The 24,768-nt window shown below is 40.0% G+C and overlaps 1 protein-coding gene across 50 annotated transcripts in view; it reads left to right on the top strand.

The window, feature by feature from the left end:
- The window catches only part of LOC108032991 (sodium channel protein para), a 72,647-nt gene that overhangs the window by 18,914 nt on the left and 28,965 nt on the right, over positions 1-24,768 (top strand). For 7 of the 50 annotated variants that reach the window (XM_017107072.3, XM_017107115.3, XM_017107078.3 and 4 more), the window contains exons 8-22: positions 4,038-4,166; positions 8,939-9,030; positions 9,135-9,411; positions 9,684-9,993; positions 11,144-11,452; positions 14,796-14,858; positions 16,451-16,631; positions 16,698-16,909; positions 16,971-17,070; positions 17,415-17,483; positions 20,137-20,414; positions 20,474-20,647; positions 20,881-21,043; positions 23,102-23,289; positions 23,511-23,715. In XM_017107072.3, coding sequence (XP_016962561.1) covers positions 4,038-4,166; positions 8,939-9,030; positions 9,135-9,411; positions 9,684-9,993; positions 11,144-11,452; positions 14,796-14,858; positions 16,451-16,631; positions 16,698-16,909; positions 16,971-17,070; positions 17,415-17,483; positions 20,137-20,414; positions 20,474-20,647; positions 20,881-21,043; positions 23,102-23,289; positions 23,511-23,715 — 2,750 coding nt within the window. Of the gene's footprint in view, positions 1-4,037; positions 4,167-8,938; positions 9,031-9,134; positions 9,412-9,683; positions 9,994-11,143; positions 11,453-14,795; positions 14,859-16,450; positions 16,632-16,697; positions 16,910-16,970; positions 17,071-17,414; positions 17,484-20,136; positions 20,415-20,473; positions 20,648-20,880; positions 21,044-21,968; positions 22,132-23,101; positions 23,290-23,510; positions 23,755-24,768 lie in introns of all 50 variants that reach the window. The other 43 variants (XM_017107071.3, XM_017107087.3, XM_017107077.3 and 40 more) reach the window with 14 other exon arrangements.

Genomic DNA, 24,768 nt, shown 5'->3' on the forward strand with positions numbered 1-24,768 from the left:
ATACCTATGTGCTATATAATCGACATACCTACCTATATATTTAAACCATATATTATACAATACTATATATGTAACTTTTTCGATATTTATGCAGATGTGTATTTAGGTCAAACTTGAATTTCTTTCCTCTATGATTTCAACAAAAGCCAAACGAAAAGAAATCGATAAACAGCAACAAACCAAAGTGCAATCGATGTGTAAACACACCTGTACTATATCTTTATGAAACAAAACAAAACCCATTTAACAGTCTTACGCAGGCGAAGGTGAAGGTGTCGAGTAAAGTAAAGTTCCTAGGTAGCTAAGACCATTTCCAGTAAGCGAACCCTGACATCATGATGCATTATAACTAGTAGCGGTACGAATTCTCCATTGAGAGCCGCGACTTTTTGCGAACATCCGCTCTTGTATGATATGACACCACTATCGCATCAAGCTGCATACATACCTATCTTCTATCTACCAACTATATCTGTATATCCTCATATCCGTACTCGTTTCTGTCGTGAGTAACCTTGCAACAATCGATCGTTCGACTATCCGACTATTCGATAACTCGATCGTAGATATCTCGCGTCCCAATCTCAAATCCATTCAAATTGCTCATTCCAACTGTAAATTTACCTCGCTAGTCCATCTGCGGTTCTGCAATCCAATCCTCCCGACTATCCGAACCGACTATCCCGATCCGATCCCGAGCATCGGGAGCTCGTAGAGGTCCCGCTGGGACCGAACCAGTCGAACTGGTTGGTTTTGGTTTGTTCACGTTTCGAATTAAATTCAATCGATATATCATTTGTAACTGAAGTAACTTTGATCCGTATATTCGATTGTAGTTCCTAGCCACCTAGTTTATTTCTAGTTACATATATGTATCGAACATACTACATAAATTTGAGCTTATATCCATAGATAGAACATATGTAAATTGTTAAAAACATAAATATTAAGCAAACCTTAAAAACGAAAGTATTGTAAACTAAATCCCCAAATTATTCCCCAACTAGAAGCAGAACTTAGTTCATTTTGACCCTCGTATCCTTGTAAATCTTAGAACTAGAAATACTTAGTTAAGATCCTTTATAATCGAATTTAGTTTTAGAGAATAAACCGTCTTTTAAGAGGGTTGGTACCGTACTACTCACAGATCGCTCTGGGGGCTAAAGTAAAGTAGAGTTTTGTGTGATACCTAGCTGACTTAGAAAACATATAACCCTAGAAGAGTTGAAGGATCCTTGGATCCCGTATATAGAAACATATATTCTGACTTTCCATTAGCTGGCAGGACATCTGTCTCTCGCTCTTTTCACCTACTAGTCGACTCCCAATCGATTAGCCATGTACTTCTAGTTAGACTCGATTCGATTAGTGCTCATCTAGAAGTCGTTTAACCTAGAACATTGCGTATACGTAGTGGTTACTTGTACATAGGTAATGGTAAACCCTAGCGACAAAAAAGGAAAGCCAAGCGAGCAAAACTGCTTTGAAGCGAGCGCGCCCAGCGCCAAGAAAGCAATATGTAAAGTGAAAAGAGTTACGTCATTTTTCTAGCTGATATCAAAGTTATTGTCGCAGATTTGGTATCAGAATGGAGCACCCTGAGACAGAAATAGACAGAGAGAGACAGAGCAGATAAGAAAACTTTAAGGATAAGAATAAGGATGAGGATGAGGAGGAGTAGGTGGCTGCCAGGTGGAAGTGCAAGCGGAAGTGTCACTTGAACTTGGCTAAGGGTTGGACGCGTTCAAGGGTTCAGGAAGTACGATGGGAGGATGGGGGATGGGTGCCTGAACAGCAGGTGCTGCATAACTTGAGACACGCACACGAACACACACTCACTCACCGGGAAAAAGGGAAAGTACGAAAGTGCGGAATAACCAGAGAAAGGAAGGCCAAAGGACGCTTCTCAAAGTGGGTCGAGATGGGCAGGCACTGAAAAAAATTTCCTGGCCAAATTACTAAAAAGGATTACTTTGAAAAAAAATTATATTTCCTTGCTTATAAGCTATGTCTCAAGTATAACTATCCATATTTTTCGTTACCAAATTCTAATCACTCCCAATCTCTAATAAGTTTTGACAACTCTTATGGGGTCCGAACAGTTATGTTTAAAAGAGCTACATTTCAAGCATACTTATCATTATTTTTTATTAACTTCAAAAGGCTTCATACCCCATTTTAAAGACTTTCTGTGCTCTCCAGTTACAAGAGCTCTCTAGAGTATAAATATCTCTTTTAGTCTCTGACTGACTATATTTAAAAGTAACATTTGTTTTTACAACTTCCAAGAACAAAAAGTCTGACTGGATGATTTTCGGGTAGTGATTCGCCAGGCTCTACATTCCAAAGGCTCCATTGTTTTCCCCAGTGCAGGGGTCACACTTGTGCGGGCCCCTGAGAAAGACATAATACCTGCAATTAAAACACAGCTCGAGTGTCCTTCACAGGCATTGGGGCCTAGGTCAGACGCATTCCCCATTCCCCATTTCCCAGTCCCCATTTCACGCTTGCCCCTGCCCGCAGCGACTTTAAACTGTCTGAAATCTGTCAAATGGCTAACTAGGCAGCGGGGGGCGTGGCACTGGCTGGGCGCGCCAACGGGGGGCGTGGAATGGGCGGCTGGGCCACTGGGTGGGCAGTTCGGCCGAAGGTCGGCCTATTGATCTGACGCCCACACGAACAGCCTCCCACACACAAAAGCGGCGTCAAGCAGTTGGCCGTTAAGTATTAACCATTATTGACATTGACAATTGTCTATCTGCATCTGCAATTCAGTAATTGGGACGGTCGAGCACTTGCCAAGTGTCCTTTTGATGTGGAACGGCAGGCGATTCATCTGTATCTTAGGTACCAATGCACCTAAGGATTAATGGGGATATTATGAAATGTTTATGGATTGTAGCACGTGCAATTTATTATTTTATTTTAATATATGTTAGGAATATTTACTAAGAACCGAAAGATATCTTTCAAATATGCGTAAGGTGTATAAGCTTATGCTGGTATAGGTCTTTAAATTTGAAGAAAATTCCTGAAGACTTAGTATGGATTTTTAATTTTTATTTTATAATCAAACTATTTTATTTAAAGCATAAGTTGATTTAACTTCAGATATTTCTATTAAAAGATACAACATTTCATTCAAAAGCATGGTAATATGAGTCTTTAAATTTTGAGAAAAAGTTGTCCTGAAGACTTAGTATGGATATTACAATTTATCAGGGAATATTTGTTGATTATAATTGAAGCATTATAATATTTTTGATCAATTCGTTTTAGAATTATTTATTTTAACTTTAAATTTGGAGGAAAAGCGAATGGGACTTTAAAGTTGTGGGAATAAAATTCAGTAAATGAATCATTCTTAGGCCATAACTTCCAATTGTTGGACACTGTGCAGCGAAATGATTTTGTTCTCATGAAACCATTGCCTTTCCCAAATTCTCGGTGGGTGTGTTGTGGGTGTGCCTTCTTTTTGGGGTTCCAGTTGAATGGATGGAATTAGCAGTACATGAAACTAAGACAAAAGCAAATCAGATGCGGACACTATCGTTGAACTCATTGAGGCGGTGGCACCATCCACCCAAACGGTTAGGCTAATCACTTAAGTTAGTTTTAAAGCGTACGTATCCCAATCTCAGCGAATGATCTTGGAGAACTGCGACAAAGTCTGCCGATGGAGGCGAGAATGGTGAATCAACGCTGGATGGAAAGGTGCCAGCGACTGGAGAGCATCGCGATTGGGAGCCGGGAGTGTAGCCTACTTTTAAGCGCCATTTCTCCACCACTTTGCAACTACTCTGTTTTGAATATTTGATTTTCGATTTCTATGTAACAGTTAACCATCTATTTTCTTGGTCAACCTTTACCAATTGGTTTTAGTTTTTGTGTGTCTGTTGTTCTTCTTTTTTTTGTTTGTCATCAGGCAGTCCAACCAAAAAAATATTTAAAAAATAAACATTTCAAGTAACAATTGAAGTGCATAAGAACCGAGAAGACAACAACAAATTGCATTTCGAAATTCAATTCGTTTTTAGGGTGATATTCACCGGAATCTACACATTTGAATCAGCTGTTAAAGTGATGGCACGAGGTTTCATTTTATGCCCGTTTACGTATCTTAGAGATGCATGGAATTGGCTGGACTTCGTAGTAATAGCTTTAGCGTGAGTTATATAAACCTATATATAATAATATCTTACTTACTACAATTGAATAATAAATTATCATCCATCCGTATATCACGCTTTCAATGCCCATTGCAAACTGCCTTAGCACCGACAATAATGTTTAACAGCACCTGAAAAATATAAATTGCCAATTTTAAATGATAACAAAATGGATACTATACAAAAAACTAGATATTATTTATTAAAATATCTACTTATTTGATTTAAAACTTGGCAATTCAAATAATCGAGTGGTTGAATAATCTAAAGTTTTTGAAATAGATTTATTTATCTCTTTTGGATAATATTATTTTCGGTTCTGGGTAGTATCTCCACTTTCGCACCAATGTATCATCTATAAGGATCAGTTCTCGTTTTTTGTGTTGCCTTTGAATTACAATTCGCTTTCGTATTGGTATCTTAACTTAATCATCCATCGTATGAGCCGTAGTCCCACGAATCTGAATAGCAGGCCTTCCCGTCCACCAAAACAACCCACTCAACCCGAGCTTCCTTCCCACCACTTCTCCCACGCCATGTTTTCCTTTTCAGTTTTATAAAATTTTCATTTTTTTCGGTTTCAAGTTTACAGTCAGTTGACTTCTGATTACAAATTAGCGGTATTTGCATACAATATTTATTATTATTATCAATTTATGCAAAACATTCACACACACACTCCCACGTGCACACTTCATTAACATAATTATGGTTGTGCCAGTACTCTATATACATTCACATGTGTGTGGGAGTCGCGCAATTAGCAGCATCAAGTTGAGTCAATCAATGAAGGCGAAAAAAACGAATAAAGTGGAAAAATCGAGGCTGAATGCTGAAGGCAAATGAATGCTGCGTTAACCGATTTACAGACATATGCATATATGCATATTTTGCTGGTCTATTAAATGCAATCAAAGGAACAGCTGTGTGTTCTATCAGCATCAGCAGTTACATATATGAGCTCAAAATACGGGAAAGCCCTAGGACAAGGCAACGTTTGTCGAAGTAGATGGTCCGCTAAGCAAGCAAATAATTGAAAACTATAATATTTTAAGGACAAAAAAAATGTACTATTTTGTATTTATTTGAATAGATTTTTTACTAAGGATTTCGGGTCTACATATATAAATCAATCCAATTTAAACTGAAAATCAATGTTAATAACTGTAAATGGAGCACATTAGTCCTATACTAACCTGGTCACTCTATGACACATTTGTTCACTCTATTGAGCATCTGGTCACTCTATTTTAGCTCATTTTTGGCGTAAAACACAAAAAAAAGAGTATGTTTGCTGTTAATTCAGCAAATACTGGCTGACTTATTAACAAATCTATAGTATTATTAACGTGGGTACATTTTAGGCGTTAATCAAAGGGGAGAAGTCACCGGAAGTATTCAAAAGTAGGAGTTGAACCCAATCAAAGCGAAGAGAGGGGCAGAAAACCAAAGAGCAAATGGAATTACATTCATTAGAGTCAGCAGTTGGAAAATAATGAAAGCGACAAAAAAGAAGAGAAAATAGCAGTCACAAGAAAACAGCCATAGAGTTCTATAGAATTATACGATACACGCGAGGGAAACAAAAAAAGTCGCGTTAACGGAGCATTTTTATTGATTTATTTTTGCCGTTTCTAATGACGCACCCAACCAAACACATACACAAATAAATTATATATACACAAATACGGGCACAGGCTAGGATTTTCTACGATTATTTTTCACACACACACTTGTATAAAAAAGCCATAAACAAATTTTTGGTCGCTCAAGTTAATTTTTGTTCCATTTTCCCATCTTTTGGTTATTTTTCTCCTTTTGAAATTACAGCTTTCCCTTGTTCTTTTTGTCGTTTCGTGACAATTCCATTTCATTGCTTTCTGCTTCATTTTAAGCATTTATTGGAGCTGTCTATTTGCCATACTTTTCTTTTTCCTTTTTTCTTTTCCCTGGGTGGCCCACCGAGTGGGGGGATGTGGGGTGACTACTGGGAGGTGACTGTGTCGTGCGGCACATTTGCCTGGTGGCGCCGCCAGGACGCGCAGCCTTGGCTCGTCAATGCCAGGCACGACATTTTAAAGCTCCGGCTTAAAGCATTCGTGTTTTATATTTTATTTTGTCTTTTTTCCACCCGGGCGGAGAGAAATATTTGCCAAAAGCAGGCCACTCGTTTCCCCACTCAATTTCTTCTCTTTTGAAAGTCGGGTTTTAAAAATAGGTCCTATACCATTGTCAAATCGCATCCAATTGGCAGGATTAATGGGAAAACGGGATATTTTTATACCCATTACTCGTAGATGGTATAAGGGGGTATAATAGATTTGTCGAAAAGTAAGTTACAAGTAGAAAAAAGCGTGTTACACCTTATATTACATAAATTCTTGATAAGGATCACTGTTTGTCCGACATTAAAACTACGAAGTTGGAAGTTGGTATACAGATTCTTGAGGTTCTTGTGCATCGCTTAAATAAACTTGAGCTGCGCGAAAATCTCTAGATTCAACATGCCTAATCTTAACTCTTTAGCTTTTATATTTTCCGAGGTAAATAGTTTATCAATCAAGAAACAAATGAGCTTTATCAACTTAAAACTTACCTCTCCTCTGATTTTGTACTGATATCTGTCCTCTTTAAGAATCATTGTCATCCTTTAGTAAACGAACAGTCTTTTTCTGTTGAGCCACATTCATTTGCATTTTTACTTGTACTTAACATTCTGGAATCGTTTTACTCAATATCGTTTCCGCACATCTGTCTACGTAGAATTTTTCTGTTCATCAGTTAACATAACTTCCCCTTCTTCGGGACAACTTTCTTTAGTTTCTACACCGAAATCGGACATCCTCAAATCTTCCTGCTCAACAAATATGAATATCTCCTTCTCCTGAACACGAATCCTCGCTTTCTATAGAGAAATCCGAAGACTTTGAATCACTCACGCCATTGGAATGCATAGAGCTCAATTCAGTTTTTTCTCTTGTGCAAATATTAAATATCATGGCATCATCTTCATCAGAAAACGATAGAACCTCCAAATAGTTTCCAGTTTGATTCTGGGACATTTGCTTCTTTGGGCACTTAGTTATTTTGTCAAGAAGATTCTTCGGGCACGCTGGCTCTTTGTCTTTTTTAAGAACCATGTCGAGGGCGGCTTTAACTTTTTCGTCTGAGAACTCGTCTTGTATAAAGAATCGGTGTCCGCGCTTTTTTATGAATCCCCGCTCAACGCCAAGCTTTGTGCCAGTCGTTATGTTGTCCTTTAGATCTTTGCTCTTCACATCAATATTGCCGGATACGTGTTTTAAAAGATCGCGGAAAGTCGCGGGTTCACGGGACTCCCGAAGAGCATCCAGAATTAAACCGCCGGTGATGGGACAGAAAGCCATTTCACACAAATCTTAATGCTCACAAAAAAATCATCAATTTGTATCACTTTTCGTTACTTTAAAATTTCTCGTTTGATGGTAAATAGTGTGTGGCTTGTAAAATCAATAATTTAAGTGTGAGACAAAAATCACTGCTTGCCTTTGAAGGTATAATGGCAGTTAAAACGACAAAAAAAAGCCTACTTAAATTTAATATCGAATATGTTTTGCCTAAAACAAAATAAAATGGTTCGCGCATTAGTTTTGAGTGGAGGAGAATGCGAGCATATAATATAAGCTTTATATATTATTACATTTTTTGTGTATTACATTTTTTCGACAATTTTAAAACACCCTTTTTTTATGAGTAACGAATAATATCATCGTAAGAGAATGCACATTTTATGTTACACCTACATATATGTAAATAAATATTACGAATAGGTAACTTTAAAAAATATTAAACGTTACTTTGAAGAATTTTAACTTATGATTCTTACTAATATTTCTTATTTTTTTAAGAATCGTAAGCTTACTATTTATCTGATTCAAAATTGTAAGTCACTCTCAAGGCCCTAAAACAATTTAGCAAGTGATCTCTGTGATCTCCAAGCCCTGCCCCTATATTATCCCCACTTTTTATCAAAAATCTGGCAATTATACGAGAGCAGTGCACGCAATGGCAGACAAATCGATATATATTCATGAAAAATAAATGGAACCGCTGTTGCTAGTGGCACTTTCAGTCCGGAGGTGGTGCACCCACCCGCCGGCGTGAATTCCCAAAGGATGACGTACGTCGGGTCACAGCGAACCAGCGAACTTCAGGTTGAGGAGGGGCCCGGGCGGAGGGGACCAGGTTCTATTAATATGCTTTTTTATGGCCGGCCACGGGGAGAAAATTGATCGGTGGGCCCCCAGGACGGGTGGGAAGTGGCCCAGGTGAGGCTAATTTACAAAATGTGTAATAAACTTGGCCCGGCCGCAGCTTTATTTATTTTAGTACCTATGTTTACGGGCATATGTCAATGTTCGCATTCATTTGGGCTTCTAATGGCGTACATACATACACTCCATACACTCCCAACCCTTCATTCATGCTTACAAACCCACACACTCGTTTGATTTACCTTAATTGCTTTGTAAAGAACAACGAAAGAATAATGAACCCACAACATTTGTAATTATATCGAATGCATTCGAATCCGATCGAATCGAAGCAAATTCTATAAATAACCATACCTAATTGCATGCCTATAGCACTCTAATTACTAATACTCGATGACATTCTGTGTGTATATCCGTATCTGTATCTGTATCTGCCGACCCTGCCATCAAATTACGCCCCCGACAATCGACGATCGATCAACGAAATCGAAATCGAAATCTATATCCAATCCGCAGTTATGTGACCATGGGTATAGATTTAGGTAATCTAGCAGCCTTGCGAACGTTTAGGGTGCTGCGAGCGCTTAAAACCGTAGCCATTGTGCCAGGTATGAAATATCACTATGAAAGACCTTTACCACACTGCATTATCTCTCTGAGTGATAGGAGTAGCGTGTGCCAATCCATTAAACCATAACCTTTCAACTAACAGGCTTGAAGACCATCGTCGGCGCCGTCATCGAATCGGTGAAGAATCTGCGCGATGTGATAATCCTCACCATGTTCTCCCTCTCGGTCTTCGCGCTAATGGGCCTGCAGATCTACATGGGCGTGCTCACGCAGAAGTGCATCAAGAAGTTCCCGCTGGACGGCTCCTGGGGCAACCTGACTGACGAGAACTGGGACTATCACAATCGCAATAGCTCCAATTGGTACTCGGAGGACGAGGGCATCTCATTTCCGCTGTGCGGCAATATATCCGGCGCGGGGTAAGTTGTGCATTTTGTCCGATAAGAGAACTTAAAAAGAGATCGCATGGGCTCTAAAGATCAAGCTACATACCAATTTTGTTTACCACTCAATAATGTTAGAGTGAAAGTGAAAAGGGAATTTCTTTGATTTCCTCTCAACGACTATAAAAAATATTCCTCGTATCGTGCCCGAACTGAACTAAATTCTGATGTTTCTTCCTTTCTTTCCATGAACCAATCGATCACCAACCGATATCCAAACCTATCGATCTGATTCGACGCGATCCCAGGCAATGCGACGACGACTACGTGTGCCTGCAGGGGTTTGGGCCGAATCCGAACTACGGCTACACCAGCTTTGATTCGTTCGGCTGGGCCTTCCTGTCCGCCTTCCGGCTGATGACACAGGACTTCTGGGAGGACCTGTACCAGCTGGTGTTGCGCGCCGCCGGACCATGGCACATGCTGTTCTTTATAGTCATCATCTTCCTAGGTTCATTCTATCTTGTGAATTTGATTTTGGCCATTGTTGCCATGTCGTATGACGAATTGCAAAAGAAGGCCGAAGAAGAAGAGGCTGCCGAAGAGGAGGCGATACGTGTAAGTAGACACCCAGACCACTGCAAGTGCCCCATACAACTGCAACAGCAACTGCAACTGCGGCTGCAACTGCCTCTGCAACTGCAGCAGCAAGTGCCATGCAGTGGGACAAGTACAGACAGAGAACATTGAACAGTACAGAGCCACGAACTTAAAACTCGAACTAAATACACCATTACCAATACCACACACATGGTAGATAATTTCAATTTCGATTGCTGCGGGAACTCGATCGAGTATTGAGAATATCTACCCGTACCAATGACTACAGCAACAACCACAACAGACTTGCTTTTTTCTTTTGTATGTACCATATGAATATCAATATGAATATGAATATGAATATGAATCGACTACTCGTATGTATATCGTATGCCCTAATATAGTATGCTTTAGCTAATTGTCTATCAAACTTAATCAAACTATCGCAACATCTTATCAAAACTACTATCTCTCCTGTACTTTTCAATCATTGTATAAAGTGTCGAGCTCGGTTCCGTCTGATACCGTCATCTCGAATCAGTAACTGCTATAAGACCTGGTCTTAATCACAAACCATTTAGCTTTCAAAGTTCCTGGAACTTGCCCTTTACTCTCTCTTTCTCTCCATGTATACTTATATATTTTATCTTGTATGTAAACTCTTTGGAGATATATGTACTCGTACTTACTTACTATATACTTATGATTTTAGTGCACCATTAGTTCCGATCCTGTCACTAGTCACAAACGATTAACGAAAATAACAAAAGAAGAAATCAAATTACTCACAACCTATACTACTATATATATATATATATAAATATGTATCAAATAAGATCCTGCCCCAAATCCAGTACCAAAACCCAGACCCAAAGCCCTATTCAATGCCAAAAACAAACGATCCTCAAGACCCAGCACAGCACCTTACTGTATGATTTCATTTGATCTGTTTACCTATCAAACATAACCGATCAAAGTAGCGTAGTTTTGCTTTTCGTATGTACCAGTTCCGCACCTCGACCAGAGACCCGATCCCTAACCTTAAAAACCTCAACCAGTCCACCAACCCAAAAAAAAAAGAAGAAAAAACCCCCGAACCTCCGGTTGTGTGAGATTGCGGAGTGATGGGACTGTACATAATGGCTAATTACAATAACAATTGTTGTAGGAAGCGGAGGAGGCTGCCGCCGCCAAAGCCGCCAAGCTGGAGGAGCGGGCCAATGCGCAGGCTCAGGCAGCAGCGGATGCGGCTGCCGCCGAAGAGGCTGCACTGCATCCGGAGATGGCCAAGAGTCCGACGTATTCGTGCATCAGCTATGAGCTTTTCGTTGGCGGCGAGAAGGGCAACGACGACAACAACAAGGAGAAGATGTCCATTCGCAGCGTCGAGGTGGAGTCGGAGTCGGTGAGCGTTATACAAAGACAACCAGCACCTACCACAGCACACCAAGCTACCAAAGTTCGTAAAGTGAGCACGGTAAGTATTCCGAGCGCAGGCGCAGCATTATTCTTTACCTTCCTTTCCATTCCAGTCTTTTTTGTGTTCCGTTCCGTTCTGTTTCGTTCCATTTGACGAGTTTCCTTTACCTTTACAGTTACCTTTACCTTTGCCTTTACCTTTTCCGTATCCGTTGTTATCTTTCCTCTATTCCGTTTCGGCTTTTATCGTTTTCCTCTTCCTTTCCGTTAATACCTTTTTCGGTTTTGGCTTTTGCGTTTTGGGCCCTACTGTACCCAATGTCTTTAGACTTAGATGTGTTAACTGTACTTGTGTTTGGTTGGCCCCGATGGCCTGAAGCATATAAATATCTACATATATCCTTTGCCTTCAGTTGCTTTTGGTCTCGATTAGGTTGATTTTCCGTTGCGTTTATTCGTTATTCGTTACCGACTCCTCCGCAAGGGTCTCCTCGTCTTCCGATCGCCGCCTATCGATCACCGATCACTGGGCTCCAGTTTCAGCTTGCGTTGCAGCTTCGTGTCCTTCTATGAGCTATCGATAAATTGCGTCGCCGCTACAGCTACAGTTAGAGCTACAGTAAAAGTTATCGTTACCGCTACCGTTCCATTGCCATTGCATTGTTATCGACCCTGGGTTCGCCTATCATTTCTTTTATCGTTTCTCGTCGATTTTCCTTTAATTAGTTGATCATTTTGTTGGATCTCTCCCTCTTTTGATTGGATCGTACATTTCGTGCCTTATATGCTGTATAAAATTAACCCGTATGATCATGCAACTAGATATTAATCCTTTCATACCTGTATATGGATATAGTGTTAGTGCGTGTCGATATGTATGTATGTACTACGATCTTTACCTATCTCTATAACTATCTTTTGCTTTATATTTTTATTTTATTCGATTTGGTTTTTTTTTGTTGGATTTCCGTTCTTTAAGTGCATGCGAGTGCCCGTGAGTGCGTGAGTTTCGGTGGGACATAGAGTCCCAGACAGTTTTGTAGTTCTATTTTAGGAGCTTTTGAAAATGTTTTTTCCATTTGCCTAGCTTCAGATATCGATCTTGTTTTAAGTTTTGTCCTTGAGTTCGAGTGATTTCGTTTTTTTTTTATAGTTTTGGTTTCGATTTTGGTTGGGTCATTGCTCGGAATGCTTTAGGTAACATCGAAAAACTCGTTATCTACATATATTATGGATTCTTTAATAATTGGCTTTGAACTGCATCCTGCTACGCCCGACATTTCAATGCAAGCTAAAAGAACCAAAAAGAATCATAGGCTTCAGATTCGTCAGCGTGGCTTGGCCATTAGACCTGCGCTTAAAGGCTTTGAACCCATACAAAAACCACTCAGCTTTTTGGTTTTCGGTTTAAATTGATTTTCGGTTATGGTTTTGGTTTACCGGCTTAAGAGCTATCCTTGATCCCTGACCCTGGTCAACGATCAATGTTTTCTTTTAGTTAAAGTTGAGTTCCAGTTCTTGTTTCAATTTCTGTTAACGTTCTGTTCCGATATTTGTTGATATATTGTACGATAGAGTTTCCGATTTGATAATTTCTGTGGCTGCATAAACATTGCATGCATTGATAGAACCTTACATTTACCGTTATAGCATCTTTAAGTGTATAACAATTATAACAGTTGACACACGCCACAAACGAAATCCGAAAATTAGAATCCATCGATTGGAGAACGTTGCCATTCGTGCAATCAGCACCAGATCGAGCAAAATCAAATTGAATCAAAAAGAATCGAACCGATCACAATACCTATCGGGCAAGCGATAACAAATTGCGATAATCACCGATCTTTCTCTTTCTCGCTAAGCTAACTATATAGATACCGCTCACGACACACGAACTTTTTTGGCATATGGCAAGCGTTTGCTTTACCGCACAGCTACACATACACAAACACGCGCGCAATTCGAGGATTTTCGCGATAGCCGATAACCAATAACCGATGATATGCGGCGGTTCCCTTTATTGAGCAGCAAACTCTTGAATGTTGAAAACGTCTCGGCTTCTTCCGTTTGAGTCATCATCCCGCTAACACAGCAAAGAACTGCCTTGAACCACTAAGAAAGACACTTTTTCACACGATATATACCTAACCGATATACTGATTGATAACTCGCTATCGCTATCTCGCTCTCGCTCGCTCGCTAGCTCGTTCTAACCAACCATCAGATTTGCTCAGGGCAGCCTCAGATAGTTTTCGATGAGAGCAGAAACTATTTGGGATTGACCGTTGATCGTATACCGATAAGTCCCCCGTTGCCTCAGGTAGGTTGCTCTCTCTCTCTCGCTCCTTCTCTCTCTCTCTCCCACACACACTCTTTCTCTCTCCAAATTTCTCTCTGTCTCGCTCTGTTAAACTAACCAAGCGAACTCACACAGACAAGAAACAACACGCGTACACCCCCTAAAAGAAAAAGAAAGTCTGACTAGGACTCGCAGCAGAGCCAAGATCTATGTAAAACCGACCAGACAAACCGTGTAGATACTATATATCCTTACTTTCGATCCGCTAGCCGCCCCTGCCATGCCCGCTGAGTATGCAACGAAAAGAGATCGAAAGCGCAGTAGAGTTGTGATTTGAAACTAGAAATGCATCCGTACGAAGTTTGGAAGAGATTTGCCTAGAGTTGATTGTAGAACTTATCGATTAACACTTGATCTGATTTTCGATTATTTTCGTTACCGTTATGGAGCCGGCCATTCCGCCAATGGGACCGATTTCCCGATCGACGTTTGTTCTAACCTTTTCGTTTTCCGTATTATTCCATTGAAGCTTTCTCTTTTGTTGGTTGATAATTCTTGATCTAAGAACTGTATGAGTATATAACCCTGTTAAGAACGTTTCAGTTTTTTCGTTCTCCAACCCCGACCCTTAAATATATAGCTAAATTAATCCTTTTAATCAAACGCTACGCTGAAGTAGAACCGAAATCACACCACAAACTTAAAACTCAAATCAACCGTTCACAAAACTACAAAATGTAAAATAGTTGCTACCTTATCATGTTAAAAGGAACACATACATATAAACATAGTGACACAATATGTATACACACAGATACACAAGAAACACACACAAGAATTCTCACCACTAAACGCTCCAAGTAATAACTTTTCCTTTAAATCGTAGACAACCGAAATACCAACCCAATATTTTATATCAAAACCAAAGAAAAGAAAATGTGCAAATTATAAATATACATTTATCCATAGATAATAAAACCGCAATCGAGGAATATATATATTTTATTTGATTCATTTTTCTTTTTCTTCTTCTATTTATACTTTGTTTGTACAACAAATGAAAAAAATGAAAACGAACCGAAAAAAAAACAAAACTTAGACATCCTTATCCTTACCTGGTTCACCGTTTAACATACGCAGGGGATCACGTAGTTCTCACAAGGTAAGCGCCCAACACACACACACACTCTCGAACATACCAGACACACCCAGTGACACCTCACACAGATACACCGTCCACTAACACAGATACACCTCCACGGATTTGCGTCACACACGTACACCCCCATCATCAGCCAGTCCCAGTCGATAAGTACTCAATCCCCGAACCATGGAATTGGCCATAGATCATCACAAATCACTACACCCGTCGACCATCTGAGGCTCACCGTCCTAGTCTTAGCCAAGTAACCAAAGTATCTCGTAGGCAGTTGCTACCGTACACCGTTTAGAACATATAGTTTTCGAAACGGTTTCCATTCACAACACTGAACGAAGACTTCGGATCATCTCCCATATAAGCGACTAGTTAGCGTAGCACCCGATAAACATCTGTAATACTCCGTAATGCCCGAACATCTTTAGATATCTGAGAGTCATATGTGCATTCGAGCACCTAGTCATATCGATAAGCTTTCGCATTTGCATTACCATAACATAACCATTTGCCATACTCACCTAATCGTCTATTACTGTCTACATGTTTTATGGTTTCCTACTCTTCGGTAATTGTTTCCTTGTTTGGCCTTGTTTTGTGTATCGCTGTATCTCATAACCCCCTATATATATACTGTTATATATACTATATCGTGCATATCCATCTAAAACGTATAGTCGTCTAACTAACTGTACTGCTCTTTACTGTACTCGGTTGTAAGTGTGTCTGTCTCTGTGTGCCTGTCCTCTGTTCCTTTGTACACCTGTACACCAGACTCTGGTTAGCTTGATCTCAGCAGTGGGCTTCGATGGGAACAGTTCTCGTCCGGATGTCACTCATCTCACGGTCACTGTTACACACGGTCACTGCCATAGTCGCAACTCACTGTCACGATCACGGCCACGCTCACGTTCACCTTCACTTTCATGTCTCAATGTGCATTCTTATAATCGTTTTGCCTTCTTTTTTCCTTTATTTTTTTTTAATTTCTTTATTACTCTTTATTTGTTAACTGTAAGTATCTGTGTAAAAATGTCTATATATCAGCAAAACAACCAAAAAAATCACATACTTATATAACAATAGCGAACGTCACACACTGAGTTACATTCCAAAATCTGTCTGTGGTCCGTGTCCTATATATAAGGAAGTTACCACTGCAACTACCCGGATTCAGCTCAGATACATTCGATACTACCTGAACCGATTTCTTCGAAAGCTCATTTGATTTATTCTTCCGATCTTAATTTATTATTATTGCCTATGATTGCTCATTTCAATCCCATCGTTAACGAGTCTTTCTGTTAGAAAAGAACAGACCAATAGGCCGAAAGATTTACCCCGCGTCATAACTATCACCACTCTTGGCAAATACCACCTAATACCTACTCCTACTACTGCCCTCTACTGTGTTACTACTTTGTAATTACTGATTACGACTAAATATCAAAATATATATAATATACATATGCTATGTGGCTTCACTGAATGCGCGAGTGGTGCGTGTGTGACTGTGCGCCAGTGTGCCTGTGGATGCCAGGGTGTTTAAGCCGATGAACTAACCGATCCTAACCCTGTTACCCCGTAACCATGATCAGTACACGATACGGAACGGACGTGGCCGCTTTGGTATACCCGGTAGCGATCGCAAGCCGTTGGTACTGTCAACATATCAGGACGCCCAGCAGCACCTGCCCTATGCCGACGACTCGAATGCCGTCACCCCGATGTCCGAGGAGAATGGGGCCATCATTGTGCCCGTGTACTATGGCAATCTAGGTGGGGTTTCCTCTCTCTTCATTCCCTTCCTCAATGCCATCTCACAACAATCCACTTCGCTTGCAGGCTCTCGGCACTCATCGTATACCTCGCATCAGTCCCGAATATCGTATACCTCACATGGCGATCTACTCGGCGGCATGGCCGTCATGGGCGTCAGCACAATGACCAAGGAGAGCAAATTGCGCAACCGCAACACACGCAATCAATCAGTGGGCGCCACCAATGGCGGCACCACCTGCCTGGACACCAACCACAAGCTCGAGCATCGCGACTTCGTAAGACCCTTTAGATTGTCTTCTTATCCCTCGATTGATCGATTGTTTTCGATAATTTCAGGAAATCGGTCTGGAGTGCACGGACGAAGCTGGCAAGATTAAACATCATGACAATCCTTTTATCGAGCCCGTCCAGACACAAACGGTGGTCGACATGAAAGGTAGGACATCTAAACTCCTATTAAAAATGAGAAAACATTTTCCCAAAAAATAATAGGAAACGTTAACAAATGTAGCAAGCTTTTTAAAACAGTCGGTATTTGGCGAAACTAAGCCGGAAAAACCACTAAAAATCAGTATTTTTCAAAAATCGGAATCCCATGAAATCCTAATGTACCCCTAAAAAACATTTGAATACTTTACAAAAATTTCTTTAGAGTGAGATTTTATATTGGTGGTAATAACTCTCAAAAGACTTTGTTAGCAAACGTTCAAAATGGAAGAATGTAATTTTTTCGATAGTTTCAATAACACATCCCCTTCTTTCTATTCTTGCGCTTTTCAGATGTGATGGTCCTGAATGACATCATCGAACAGGCCGCTGGTCGGCACAGTCGGGCAAGCGATCGCGGTGGTAAGTGGATTGATACATGCCTGCCGATAACTGTAACTGTTTACTATCGATTAATCTCCATTCCGTTCATTCTGTACATTTTTGCATCCCAATCGATATCGATCGTCGTCTCTTTTGCGTTAACCCTTACATGTGCATTGTTCGATTTTGGTTTCCGTTTCCTGTTTCGTTCGTTTCATGTAAATACTTACAATATTGTTAACAGCCTTGCGAGAGCGCGGGGACTAAAGATTGCCAGTCGATTTTCCCCGACAATCTCCTCTTTTAAATAATTTACATTTTTGGCTTTACAAAAACCAGCATAGCTTAAGATCATCTCCAGCCCAGGTTTCTTGTCAAAAAATGAATATAAAAACCAAAGGAGTGACAGTTTCATTGACTTGGCCAATTTGGCTGTCTCGCCCGTTGTCGATTTAATTTAATTTTCCCGCTCATGGTTTATGCATTTCATTTTGCATTTTGATTGCGGTCATGTTTTGATTTTATCGGTTCGCATGCGTTTTGTGACCCCCGCCTGTCCGAGACCCCTGACTGATTGATAGATTGATGACTGAAACGAATGACCGGGGGTCCTGCTCCTAGAGCCCGCATGCGGCCTGCTTCCTGTGCATCCCGTGCATCCGTCGATTGATAGTTGATAACTGATTACTGATAGTGTATGGCCGAATTAGCCCAACCGCGTGACCATTTTTTAAATATCTATTTCCCCCATTGCATTTTCCTTTGTGTTCTGTTCTGCATTCTATCTCTACTTTCGTGTGCATAGAAATATATATAAATATTTTCCATTCCTCTATCCTGGGATATAAAAAACCTATTCAAGCAAACATATTTTATATATATACCTATGCATATAATTCCATTTATATATATATATACTCCAATGAATGACTTCTTTGACTCGTCCATTTTATTTAATGCCGTTGATGCTAACAGAAGAAAGCGAACAAGCAAAAAAAGCAAAAAATATGCCAAAACCTATACAACAAATGTTTACAAACATTAAAAAAAGTCCGTCAAAAAGAAAGCTGCCTGCTAGCCACACACACACAGCCAAACAGCCACACGTATATAATTAGAGTTGTTTCCTCACAAACACACCTACACACGCCTGCAGCGGGAGAGCAAGGCCTCTCTCACCGACTTTCTCTACTCTCTTGAACTCAAAGCTTTCGCATTTCGCACGCTGCTGATGCTCTCACCCACACAGAAACACCTTAAACAGTAACACACACACTGAGCAGCCAGAGAGGTGACGAAACTCCTACTCACACATTCCCGCCAGCTGTGACGTCCCGAAGGCTGCTCTTTAGAGAGGCTCAGCTTGACACATACGTTTCGAAAGAAAGTTTCGAAGATACCTATAAGAAAGCAAGAAAATCGCGAAATTCGGTTTTCTTCCTATGTTGGTTACAATGCCTATGTGTACTACCTTTCGTTACCTTTTTTTTTAGTGCATGCCTTAATTAGTTACCTGTATATTTCCAATATTTCAGACAATTCCTGGCCAAATATTAGAGGTTTCCTTTTTTTTTAGTATTTTTGTCATATTTCGTAGTTATTTTGCATTTTGGTCTAAAAATAAAAATAAATAGTATATTTGTTAATGCTAGAGCATGCTTGTTTGTTGAACAGTAAGTAGAGCATTATTTAGAACAATCACATTCACTATTATCTAATGATTTCCATGATTATGAAATATATATATTATATGCTTAGAGCTAATTTAACTGGTAATTGAAGTGTCGAGCAACGATTGTATTGGAATATGATTCGAGTAGTATACATTTTGACTTTTCAGAGTGGTTCCGATGAACGGAGGAAGTAAACCCAGCCGATATCCCAAAGTTATACAGTATTTAGTTATCAGAACACATAGAATCGCATATAGACTTTCAGCTTTTAGTAGAGAAAATCAGATATTAAGTAGCTGAATACCAAATTGACGGTAGAACTTTCGGGAACCAAAGTGAAGATATTCTTGATGTAAGGCTGGCAAAAGGTCGATAATATTTGATCGCATTTATTAAGTGAAATATTTAGCTATTTTTACACGAAGATATTTTTTTATTTTACCCCTCAAGAATGTGTTATTGCTTATTAATATTAAACATTCGCGACGAAGGACTTTAGCTTCCAGCTCCTTTTTATTTCAAATATTACTTTTAGTTTTATAATGACAGCTATAACTGCTCATTTTTGTTGTTATAGTTATATTATTAAGGTGGATAGTTGTTTAGTATTAACATAAATTGCTACCTTGTCAGCTTTACACAGGAACATCAATCAGTTTCCGCCAAGTAGTTCAGTTGAGTTAAGATATATCGTACCTTTCAACTAAAATGAAATTTGCAATCCTACCTACAAACTTTTGTTTTCGTAATGTGCAATGTGCAAAGCAAGAATTGACAATCAGTATCTCAAAGCCAAAGCCTCTCTCACACAAGACACAAACTTTGAACCGTTTGAACCGCTTAACGAATAATATCCAATGCAATGAGCTTCAACAAGATAACCAAATAAAAACAGCAAACCAAAACAAAAGAAATTCAATGAAATGAAAAACAAATGAAAATCTAACTAAAGTAAAAGCAATCTGGCTGAGTCAAAGTTGGTCAAATCACCACTAATAACAAATTTTTGTATGGTTCAGTCTCCGTTTACTATTTTCCAACAGAGGACGATGACGAGGACGGGCCAACGTTCAAAGACAAGGCACTCGAAGTGATCCTAAAGGGCATCGATGTGTTTTGTGTGTGGGACTGTTGCTGGGTTTGGTTGAAATTTCAGGAGTGGGTCTCGCTAATCGTCTTCGATCCCTTCGTCGAGCTCTTCATCACGCTGTGCATTGTGGTGAACACGATGTTCATGGCGATGGATCACCACGATATGAACAAGGAGATGGAGCGCGTGCTCAAGAGTGGCAACTATGTAAGGGCTATGACTTAAACAGTCCCAATCCTCATATATATATCTTTCGAACCTCCTAGTTCTTCACGGCCACCTTCGCCATCGAGGCCACCATGAAGCTGATGGCCATGAGCCCCAAGTACTATTTCCAGGAGGGCTGGAACATCTTCGACTTCATCATCGTGGCCCTATCGCTTTTGGAGCTGGGTCTCGAGGGCGTCCAGGGTCTGTCCGTCTTGCGTTCGTTTCGATTGGTAAGCCTCCGTTCCATTGCGTTTCGAAAAGGACCAAACATCCTCCATCCCTAGCCTAGTCCTAAGTTAGACCTAAGATCTTGCGACTCTAACCTCTAACCCCAGCAGGTTCTGAATAACGTGTTCTAACGCGATCCCGTGCTACCGAAGCAATCGTGTGTCTAACCCGAACTCGTACTCGTGCTCGCCTATATATAAACCCCTTTCCTTTCCTTTGCCCTGCCAATTTGCAGCTGCGTGTTTTCAAGCTGGCCAAGTCCTGGCCGACACTGAATTTGCTCATATCGATTATGGGCCGCACTGTCGGCGCCCTGGGCAATCTGACTTTCGTCCTGTGCATTATTATCTTCATATTCGCGGTCATGGGCATGCAGCTGTTTGGCAAGAACTACACAGGTACTTTAGGAGAACTCCTAGATCCTCCTCCGAAGCTCCTGATCCCTCCTAGATCCCCCAATTTCGAAAATCCAAAGACCTCGAATTCAAAGCAAAGTTCTAGCGTGCAATGAAACTATTTTCTTAGTGCAACCTTTCTCAACCTTTTTGATTCCAACTTTTTCAACTTACATACGTTTTTTGACTCTACATATACGCTCCTACTAAATACATATTACTTCTTAGCTATAGTCTTAAAACTACACCTACGTAAGACCAAGAATTCGCCTAATCCGAGAACTCGTTCAGAGAGCCACGCTTTTGGGCACGGTTTTTCTTAAGTTTACCACACTTTGGTTTGATTTTAGTATATTTCTTAAGATTCTGCTTTTGCTGCCAACTAAAAGTCAAATTATTGCGGAAAATCTTGCCCGGACTATGTCCTTTTTTTCTAGAGAGATTCTTAACGCATTTTAAGCGAATGTTATGTTACAACTCATAAGACACCTTCTATAGACCCGGAAATAAACCATTAGGCATAGCCTAAGCCTAAGTAAGAATGACAAAATCTGTATATAAATATAGCAACTACTTATGTATGGGGTTCCATCGTGCACAGAAATGATGATAGCTGTGCACGAACCATCGGTGACATAAAATGATATTTTACATTAACTTTTAAATCGATTGTTTTTTGGAATAATTCTACATAACCTAAATACAACTTTTTTCCACTATATTTTCCTAATGCTTTGCCCGGCTTTCAAATAAAATCAAATAAAACAAATCGAATCAAATCGAACCGAACCCTAATCAAATAATCAACATGCTCGATAACCAATCGAATCAAATCGAATCGAACTTCCCATACACCAATTGCCAATTGAACTGTGAATGATCCCCCAAAAAATACAAAATCAAATCAAATCGAATTCGCAAACTGCAGCTGCGTGTATTTAAATTGGCCAAGTCTTGGCCAACACTTAATTTACTCATTTCGATTATGGGACGCACCATGGGCGCTTTGGGTAATCTGACATTTGTACTTTGCATTATCATCTTCATCTTTGCGGTGATGGGAATGCAACTGTTCGGAAAGAATTATCATGGTAAGTGCAAGATCAAGCGCATCCCCAACTCTCATACAAGTCTTTATTCGATGTGATGTGTGTGTTTCTGTTTAAGATTCTAATTCTGTTTCGGCCTTTTATGTTCAGTATTCGTATTTGTATTCGTGTATATTGTCTAAGTGTCATGGGAATCACTGTATCCCCAAAGTATTAAGCCTCACCTGTCTGTATGTATTGCGTTGTTTGTGTTCACCAAGCTCAGTTTTACGCATAAAAGGGATTCCAATGGACTTTGAATCTTTTAAGTCGATCATCTATTTGGATTCCTGCAAGGATATTATCTGCAAATCCATCGTACCAAGCTACCTTTTCATTTATTATACACCAATGAGTTATCGTTAGTTTTGCGGTCTGCTTAACTCATCAGTCTGGTCCGAGTAAAAAAACACTACCCCACTCAATAGTCGATCTCCAGCGACTATACGAACGGCCTTATGATTTACTTGGAGCTTGAATTCCATTCGATCGAGAGAGTTCCAAGTGCCCGTGTCTTCCGTAAGTACTGGCCAGCCAGCGATGGCGTTGGCGGAAACTATCTTTTCTCCTAGCTAATTTACTCCAAGCTCGTCTATTTAATTTTTTCCTTCCTAAGTATTATGTATATGCGAACGCAAGCGCAACCTAGCTACACACTTTCGTAGCTCTAGCCTGAAAAACAAATCATGACGTTGATGGTGATGAGGCGTGCGATACTTTTGAGCCACCATTTTCGGTTTTCTGTTTTTTATTTTATTTTTGTGTTTTCTGTGTACGAATTTTCTGGCATCTCACCTTTTTTGTGAGTGCCCGCTGCGCTGAACACTTTTTGCACACGCTTTTGTATGTGGCTTAACACCAAACCGAAACAAAAAAATCACCTATTGAAACTATGTCCAAATACTCCCAAAAATATAAATAAAATAATGCAAAAAAAACAAGGAGCGATAATAACGATAATATCCTTCGTCAGATCACAAGGACCGCTTCCCGGATGGCGACCTGCCGCGCTGGAACTTCACCGACTTTATGCACAGCTTTATGATCGTGTTCCGTGTGCTCTGTGGAGAGTGGATCGAGTCCATGTGGGACTGCATGTATGTGGGCGATGTCTCGTGCATTCCCTTCTTCTTGGCCACCGTTGTCATCGGCAATCTTGTGGTGAGTAATCGAAATAATCGACAGCTAGATCAAGTTATGAGCAATGCAACAGGAAACGTGGTATTAAAGCTGGACTTGTACTTTTAATCAGTAGCATCCGCAGTTGGTTTACCGTCTAAGACCAGTTTTAAGCATCATTTCGTATCAATCGTATCCTCTGCTGCATCGTTATCAACAAGCATGTATAAAGCTAGTGGCTAATCGATGACCTTTCATTTCAGGTACTTAACCTTTTCTTAGCCTTGCTTTTGTCCAATTTTGGCTCATCTAGCTTATCAGCACCGACTGCCGATAACGATACGAATAAAATAGCCGAGGCCTTCAATCGAATTGGCCGATTTAAAAGTTGGGTTAAGCGTAATATTGCTGATTGTTTCAAGTTAATACGTAACAAATTGACAAATCAAATAAGTGATCAACCATCAGGTGAGAGGACCAACCAGATCAGTTGGATTTGGAGCGAAGGTTTTTATCCACTTGTTTTCCAATTACTAAACTACTTTTAATTATATGATACTCGTAATACTCGTATATTGCCAACGATATAATTGCGTATACCGTTAACGTTAACTTCAACTCACTATTGGCCAGTAATTGAATTACGTAATCGATCTAAAACCAATATCAGTAACTAAATCAAATACAAAAATCGAAACCCAATTCGCATTCTGTAAAAGAAAACCCCCCGAACTAAAAATACGTTCTTAGCTGACAATTTGCAAATTCTCTTTAGTTAGTTTCAAGTATAACTCTCCCCCCTAGACCTAGAACTGTAACCTTTAACCTCGACCTCAGCCTCAGCCATTCTAACCACTCACCAGAACATGTATCTATAAAGCCAAAAGTCTCATCGTGGTATTCATGTCGATCGAGATATTGCGATTGCTTCCATTTCTTTGGTTTTTTCGTATCGGTTCCCGTTCGATTTGAACCTAAGTGTTGTTGTTCTTCAGCCGGTCACTGATCCTCAGACCTCTGACCTGTGACCTCAGACCTCCTCCGACTCCGACCTATGCGGCCAGTCAGCGTTTGAGTCGCGCTGAGGGAACTGTGCCACGCCGTGTCATTTCCGATCACATCATACCCAACAAACGACTAAAACAAATCGTAACCTTAACCGTATCCGTCATAATCTTTAGCATTACTTAGATAGTCTGTATTTAGCTGAACCGAAAAAAGTAACAGTATCAGTAAAACCAAAAACCAAGTATTGTACTCGTATACGTATTTTCCTTAGATACATATGTATTATTAAAGTTTCTAAACATTTTATAAACTAGTTTGATCCTCGTCGTCAATACTGTTAGCAATTGAATATTTATAAATTTAGTTGAGTTCTTTGAATCTAGCTTAAAGTTAGTAAGCCTTGTTTTACCTCACCTTTTGTTTTCGGATTTAGGTTAATGGTTTTGGTTTTGGTTTCACAACAACCACTCCCCAACATCCTTGTACATTTGCATATTCAATATTCCTTGCTAG

The sequence above is a fragment of the Drosophila biarmipes genome, chromosome X (assembly GCF_025231255.1).
Source record: "Drosophila biarmipes strain raj3 chromosome X, RU_DBia_V1.1, whole genome shotgun sequence".
Lineage (NCBI taxonomy): Eukaryota > Metazoa > Arthropoda > Insecta > Diptera > Drosophilidae > Drosophila > Drosophila biarmipes.